The following is a 7,570-nucleotide window of genomic DNA, read 5'->3' as shown; positions in this document are numbered from 1 at the left end:
TTTTACCTTCTCCTTTCCAGCTTTTAACCTCTTTTCTTCCTTCCCTGTTTAATTGTTTTAGCTAGTGTCTTTAGAATAATGTTAAGAATGCTGTTGATACGGACATTCTCATGTTGTTCCCAACCAGAATTGGAATCCTGTTAGTATAGTAGCATTCTTCTATGTCATCTAGTTTTTTCTATTTTAAATAAACATATATTGGTTGCTCTTAGATGCTTTTTTAGTCATTATTTGTTCAAAATAATTGTTGAGCGCCTACTGAGTGCTAGGGAATATGGCAGTGAGCCAAGGGTCCCCTCATTTCCTGGAGCCCATATTCTAGTAATTTTTTAACTCATCAAAGAAACACAGATTAGGCCATGCACAGTGGTGGAGGCCTGTAATCCCAGCACTTTGGAAGGCTGAGGTGGGTGGATCACTTAAGCCCAGGAATTTGAGACCAACTTGGCAATGTGGTAAAACCCCATCTCTACAAAAAATACAAAAATGAGCTGGGTGTGGTGGCACGTGCCTGTGGTCCCAGCTACTCAGGAGGCTGAGGTGGGAGGATGGCTTGAGTCTGGGAAGTTGAGGCTGCAGTGAGCCCTGATCATGCCACTGCCCTCCAGCTGGGGCACCAGTGCCAGATCCATTCTCAAAAAAAGAGAAAAGAAAAATGCAGATGAAATCAGCTTTGAGATAAATATTTTACAGTTATTGCGGTAGGAGAAATTTTAATGAAAGAGCTGCTAGTGTCGGCAAGGTGACAGTGAAGCAGGGGCAGAGGACGTGGTACAAGACAGGGAGGAGGGGCCTCACCCTTGGCGATCCTGCAAACTGCAGGGGACCTTGGTGAGCATTTTGGTGTTTGGTCCTGAGACTGAGGGGGAACCACTGAAGGGAATGAGATGAGTTTGAGTGGCTTTGCCTTAGAGAGCACTCACATTTGGGATTTGGGATGTAGAGACTGAACTGAGGAGGTCCAGGTAGAAGTGAGGAGACCAGCCAGGCCACAACCAAGGTGCTCATGAGAGAAACCAGTGGCATGGACCGGAGAGTGACATAGGACCAGAGAGAGGCGGGTTGCACTTCAGAGATGTGGAGTAGGTATTTAGGAATCCCTGTCCGGGGGCAGGCCTGAGGGCTTCCAAAGAATAGAGTAGAGGGAGGGAAAATGAAAGTTTACAGGGGAGAAACCTGGCAGACACTGCCTTAACCAGATGACCAAGGTTAACATCACCAGAGCTAAGTCATGGTGGTAGCATGTACTTCCTTATCTGATAGGATCAGAAGGGCACCTCACTTCTGTTGTATGCTCCTCCAAAAAAACAAAACCCTATAACCATGAGAACACATCACCTGGGCCTCTTGCACCTTTTAGAAAGGGCAACCTTCTGATCCCTCCCCATCCTTCTTCCTCCACTAGTGGTGGTCGAGGTGACAGGACTGGCCGCTATGGAGCCACTGACCGCTCGCAGGATGATGGTGGGGAGAACCGCAGCCGAGACCACGACTACCGGGACATGGACTACCGTTCATATCCCCGCGAGTACGGCAGCCAGGAGGGCAAGCACGACTATGACGACTCATCTGAGGAGCAGAGTGCGGAGGTGAGGAGGGGGCGAGCTGCGCCAGGACTGGAATGGGCTCCCGAGGGCCCTCTGTGTCTGGCTGCAGCAGCGTGTGCAGGCGGCTCTCCACTCCCATGCCTTCAGACTGTGCTCGGTGGCTTTGCCTCACCTGGAGGGCCTGTTCCCACTCCCCTCTCTGAGGGCTCCTCTCCCAACCTGAGTCTCCCTGGCTTCCACATGCTTGGCTCTATACTTCTGAGGGCCCCTGGCCACCACTCTTTCCTTCTCCCTGTTGTTCAGTTCGGGCCCATGGCTCACTGTGAACCCTGTACTGCCCGCTCCCAGCCAGCTTGGGCACTTGAAGAGCCTCTTCCATGGGACCCGGCGTTGGGGGTTGGGAGGACAACCAGGGGAATGCAGACTACCAAGCTGAGGAGCTCTGGGAGGCCAGCCATGGACATTCCCAGTGGTGACGGAGCCCCTAGACAGAAGGGAAGGACACTTCTGGAAAAGCCAGTGCCATGTTGGGTAGTTCACCCTAGCCTGAGGGATGAGGCATGATGTTTACACCATCAGGGAGCCCCTACCCGAGGGGAACAAACAGGCTTGCCTTAGGGGAATCCCAGTTGGAGGGGCAGTCAGGGCCCTGGTCCATGCAAGCAGGCAGCTCTCCTGTCCAGCAGGCTGGGAAGGGTGTTCTTGCAAGCCCAGCCCTAGGGGGCAGGCTGTGAGCTGCCCACTGCCCTCTGGAGGGTCCAGGGCGAAAACTCCTTTGGTGGACTGCCTGGCTTCTCCAGTGGCAGCTGTCAAGCTGTGCCCAGACGTCTCCAGGAGCACTGGGCCCTGGCCAGGGTGAGAATGGAGCACCAAGTTATCTGGCGCTTGCCCACTGTGGGTGGGAGGGCTTTGGCCCGAGGCCTGGTCTGCTTAGTCCTGGAATAGATGAATGGGCAACAACCCAGAGCCCAACAGCCATACCATTTTGAGCGTGGTGTGTGGTGGAGGACTGGCCAAGGCTGAGGATCAGGGACTGAGGAGGGAGTGTCTGCAGCCCCCACACCACCTCTACCAGCTCCTGCTGGCTGGCTCTGGCCAAGATCTGAAGCTGTTCTTATGCCCCCAGCTTAGTTGCAGGGTGGAATCATAGGAGACACGCAGCCTTTGGTGGTATAGTGAGCAATTGAGCACACCCCCTGAGCTGGCCAGAGAGGAGGGGAAAATCAGGGGTGGGGTCTGGTGTGCTGACCCCAGGCCATCTTGCCTCAGGGAGGTTTAAGCTGTGTTAGCTACCTTTGAGAGAACCCCCCCACACACACCAATACTGCCACCTACCTCTCCCCACCCCCTGAAGGCAGTCCCCAAGAGGACCCCATGGAGTTTCCAGCCCCAGAAGGATTGCAGGCCAGGGCCTGCCCACCCTGTCTGCCCGAGCCTTTAGCCGGAGCCCGCACATCCCTGGCTTTCAGAGCCTGCCCGCCTCACAGAGCCAGCGGCCAGCTCCTAGGCCTGCCCAGACTGACTGCCCGTCTGGTGTCACTCATCTCATTCTGTCGGCCAGGATTCCTACGAGGCCTCCCCGGGCTCCGAGACTCAGCGTAGGCGGCGGCGGCGGCACAGGCACAGCCCCACTGGCCCGCCAGGCTTCCCCCGAGACGGCGACTATCGGGACCAGGACTATCGGACCGAGCAAGGGGAGGAGGATGAGGAGGAGGAGGATGAGGAGGAGGAGGAGAAGGCCAGTAACATCGTCATGCTGAGGATGCTGCCACAGGCAGCCACTGAGGATGACGTACGTGCCCCCCATGGCCCCGGGCAGGAGGCCAGGCTGGGTCTCCAGGGCCCTCAACTTTTCCCCACCCCTCCCTCACCCGCAACCTCAGTGCCTTTCTTCCCTTCTCCCCCTCCAGCTCCTATCCCCCAGCACTGATCCGTCCTCTGTGGGCAGGTCCCATTGGCCCCCCCGGTCTGGAGGGAGGAGTGTCAGAGAGGCCGGCTTGGTCAAGGGGCAGTGGCTGTGGGTATCCGGCCGTGGTGGGTTTGGGCGGGAGAAGAGCAGTCCTGCACATTCCACTGGTCATCCAGCCATTTTGCATGTGTGCATCAAGGGCCAGATATTCACCGGGCCAGTGCTGGCTATTTCTGGTAGCAGAGATGACACTGGGGCCCTGCAACCATTGGGGGAGGGGTGGGATTTTCTGAAATTTCCTTTTCCTTTTTCCCCATCCTCTTTTGTCAGCAGCCTGGCCTGGCCTCAGAGCCTTGGGTGGTTGTTAACAGCCTCCCCGCCTGCCTCCCTTTCCTCGTGTTTCCTTTTCATACATACTTCTCATGACAGCCACACTGAAGCCCCACCAGGCCTACCAGAATAACCTCCAAGAATAGTCTCCCTGATCCTGGTCCTTCTTAGTCCACTCCGCCGCCCCTCAACCCCCACCCCCATGAATTCTCTGAAATTCCCCCACCCCCTAGCCCTCCTCTGAAATCTGCTAGCTGCTCATTTTGTAGCAGAGAAAATCCCACTTGTGTATTTGAGGGTTTCTAAGGTCTGGCCCACCTGCCCTGTCCAGGGTCAGACAGTAGCTGGTTGCTGACATTTGTTGAGAATGTATCTCAGGGTGGGCCGTGTGTTAGGTGTGATTCAGTCCCCATGGCATCCCAACAGGGAAGGTACTGAGTGGGAATGTGACTTGCCCGAGGTCTTACAGCCAGTGAATGGTGGAGTGGAGCTGGAGTCTGAACCCTGGCAGCTGGACCCCAGAGCGTACTTTTTGCTGCTTCCTCAGCCTTCCCTGAGTTTGGAGTCCTGATAAGCTCTTCTGTGTGTTTTTCCTTTTCATCCTGTGTATGGGTGTGTGTAAGTCTCATCTCCTGTCTTGTTTAACCTGGTGGGGAAACTGAGGCCCAGAGACATGAAGACTCCTTCCCAAGCATGGTTGGCATAGGCTCCTGGTCCTCTGTGAGAGACCTCACTGGCCTAGAGACCCTGCCTCACCTGGTCCAAATCCCGAATTGCCTCTGCAGTCTCCCTCTGGCCTACTCCATCCAGGAAGCAATCCCCAGGACTATATCTTTTTGCTTTTTGTCTCCACCCTAAGTTATTGCTGCAGTCATGGTCTAGGGTACATGGCTGGGATTTGCTCAGACTCCTGTCCTCCCCAGTTTGGCATTTATGTCATGGATCTCTTTTGACGCAAGCTGCAGGTCAGCGGGGCAGGGGTGGGGGCGCGGGTTATCCCCTTGCCAAGGGCAAGAATTGCTTCCCAGGTTTCCTTACTTCATGGCTGCCACTGAGCCCTTTGTCAGATCACCCTGCCCACCATTCTTAAGTGGCTGGCTCACTTGCTTTCTTGTTCTCTGTGCCCCTGAGGGTCGTCCTGCTGCCATGCTTTACCTTGCTCTGTGCCCTTTTCTTCATTTGATTCACTTTCTGCAAGTCTGGGGCTGAAAGTCAAGACTGTGAACTGGTGTGGGCCTGGGGCTGTTGTCACTCAGGGAAAAGCTGCGAAAGAGGCAGAGGAGACTGTGTGCACATCACCGATGACCCCTCGGGATCCAGAGGCCTCCAGCCAGCCTCAGGTACCCAGCGGCACCATTGTGCTGAGCCTGCCCCACTCTGTATCTCCCCGTATAGATCCGTGGCCAGCTGCAGTCCCACGGCGTGCAAGCACGGGAGGTTCGGCTGATGCGGAACAAATCTTCAGGTGAGCTTTTGTTCCCAGTGCCCTCCCCTTCCAGTGGCCAGCCTCAGCCTCGGAATCTCCCTCCTACCTCTTCCTTCTCCCCAACTCCCTCCACCACCTTCCTGCCACAGCTGGGAATGGGCAGTGTGGGGGGTGCCCTCTCTTCTCTCCCCCTCCCACACTCTCCTCACAGCTCCAGCCAGAAGCCTCTTCAATGGGGCTGTCGGGGCAGGGGTGCAGCTCTGAGCTGAGCTGGGTGCTCCCTGGGGTCAGGGCCAGGGCCAGGCTCCCAGGCATCTCCTCTCTGGGACTCTTGAGTATCTGAGATGGTAACCCCCTCCCATACACTCCCTTCCCTCTCCTTTCTTCTCCTTCCTCTGCCCCTCACTTTCCCCTACATTTTTTGGTAACAGCCTCTGACCAGAAAGTAGCTCTGACGTGGTGGTCCCACGTGTGTGTCCCAAGGGGGAAGCAGGGGATGGCTCTTATCCAAGGACACATCCCAAGGAACAGCCAGGACTTCCTGGCCTCGCCTGTTCCCTCCCTCCCTCTTGCAGGCTGCTTGGAGCTGGCCTGAGGTTAGCAGGGTGGTGGTGGGGGGAGTTGTCTCTACAGGACCTCTGCCCAGGCTCCCCAAGGCAGGCACAGTGGGGCCTCACTCTGCCTGGGCTTCTCTCTCCATCTCTCAGTCTCTCCTCCCCATACCTCCATCTCTCTCTCTCTCTTTCTCTCTCTCTCTCCCTTTCTCCCTCTCTCTCTTTCTCTCTCTGCCCACCCCCACTTATATTATTCATTCCATCCTCCTATGCATCCTAACGGTTATTCTTTTGAACATTAAGCATGCCCCCCCAAGCCCCTCTCATCCAAGCCCTCCCTGTGTATCTGCCTCTAAAGGACATGCTATCCTGAGGCCTCAACCCTGAATCCCTTTCCTAAGCCTGGAGTCTTGGTTGCATGTAGGTCTTGCTCTGCATCACCCCAACTACACCACACATGGACAGCTTCTGGGTCTCTCTCCACAAAGAGGTGTTACAGGTGCAGCCCCCTCGATGGCCCTGGGCGCTTCTCCCAGGCACCCATTGATTCTTACCTCTAAGGTCCTCCTGGCCAATCCTGGCCACCATTCTCCTTTTGTCCAGGGGAACCTGGACTGTTTGTGGCTGTAGTCTCCACCCTGTGGCCCTGAGGTGGCTCCCTAGCGAGGCCCACCTCCCCTGCGCTGCGGTGAGGCTGAGATGAGGTCGTGTCTTTAACCGCCCCTGGTTCTCAGTGGGCCAAGAGCCTTGCTAGCCTCACAGAGCAGCCTGGCCCAGCTTCTCTTTTGCTCCTGTGATTCAACACCTGTTACAGGACCCCTCCTGGGTGCCCCTGGCCTCGAGCCGGGTCCGCCCTGGAGTTACGTATTGTGGCTTGTGTGGAGCCAGCAGCCTGCCCACCGTCCCCTCCCTCCTTCTCTGGAGGCAGATCTCTTGTATTCTTTCCCTCCCGGCTGCTTCTCTCCGTCTCTGTCACCCCAGGCTGGCTCGGCAGGTCTGCCCGAGCCCCATCTCTCTCTCTCTTCCCAGTTGGTGTGTGTGTCTCTCCCCCTACCGACCTCTGGCCTCTGTTTTTCTCCCTCCGCCTTCCCTGCCCCACCTGGCCATCTACCTTGACCCCCACACCCGCTAGTCTTTCTCTCTCTGATTGCCTCTTTCTCTTTCTTCCTTTCTCCTCTTCCCCTTTCCCTCTCTCTGCCCCCGTCCTCTCCCCTCGGGTCCCGCCCCCGGGAACGCCGTGTGTCCAAAGCTGTTGACTAACCCACTGCGTCTGTATCTGAATGCTGTCTCCAGGTCAGAGCCGGGGCTTCGCCTTCGTCGAGTTTAGTCACTTGCAGGACGCTACACGATGGATGGAAGCCAATCAGGTTGCTTTGCCGCACTTGAACCCCCCCCCCAAACAAATACTACTTTGTAATCGAGCGCTCCCCATCGCCTGATTCTTACGGACACAGTTCCCTGCCCTGTGGCCCTGTGTCCCATCCCCCCTGCCCCCTCTCTCCCCTTCCTGACCCTCACTATCTCCTCTTCCCATCTCTCGCTACCCCACTGGGCTTCCCATCCAGAGCCCACACTCACCACTGGCCCCTTCCTACCACCAGGCACTAGTGCTGCCCCTTCACCTCTCCCAGCTGACTGTTCAGAGAAACAGCTACCAGGGTGGGTTCTTTCACCTAGCTTCCCACTGCCCCCCGGGTGGGGGTGGGGGTGGGGCACCCCTCTCTGGGGTTAGCCAGAGCCAGGACCTCATTCTACCCTCAGGACCACTGGAAGTCCTGCCAGTGAGGAGCTTAGCTATTGGCAT

General features: G+C 56.6%; 1 protein-coding gene across 7 annotated transcripts in view; it reads left to right on the top strand.

Moving 5' to 3' along the window:
* Positions 1 to 7,570, top strand: part of RBM10 (RNA binding motif protein 10) — a 40,502-nt gene that overhangs the window by 24,977 nt on the left and 7,955 nt on the right. For 4 of the 7 annotated variants that reach the window (XM_023202754.3, XM_023202757.3, XM_023202756.3 and 1 more), the window contains exons 3-6: positions 1,406 to 1,589; positions 3,109 to 3,339; positions 5,182 to 5,251; positions 7,060 to 7,133. In XM_023202754.3, coding sequence (XP_023058522.1) covers positions 1,406 to 1,589; positions 3,109 to 3,339; positions 5,182 to 5,251; positions 7,060 to 7,133 — 559 coding nt within the window. The remainder of the gene's footprint in view (positions 1 to 1,405; positions 1,590 to 3,108; positions 3,340 to 5,181; positions 5,252 to 7,059; positions 7,134 to 7,570) is intronic. The other 3 variants (XM_023202760.3, XM_023202759.3, XM_023202758.3) reach the window with 1 other exon arrangement.

This window comes from Piliocolobus tephrosceles, chromosome 12 (assembly GCF_002776525.5).
Source record: "Piliocolobus tephrosceles isolate RC106 chromosome 12, ASM277652v3, whole genome shotgun sequence".
Taxonomy (NCBI): Eukaryota; Metazoa; Chordata; class Mammalia; order Primates; family Cercopithecidae; genus Piliocolobus; species Piliocolobus tephrosceles.
The sequence above is the reverse complement of the archived record's forward strand: the minus strand, read 5'-3'. Positions and strand labels throughout refer to the sequence as shown.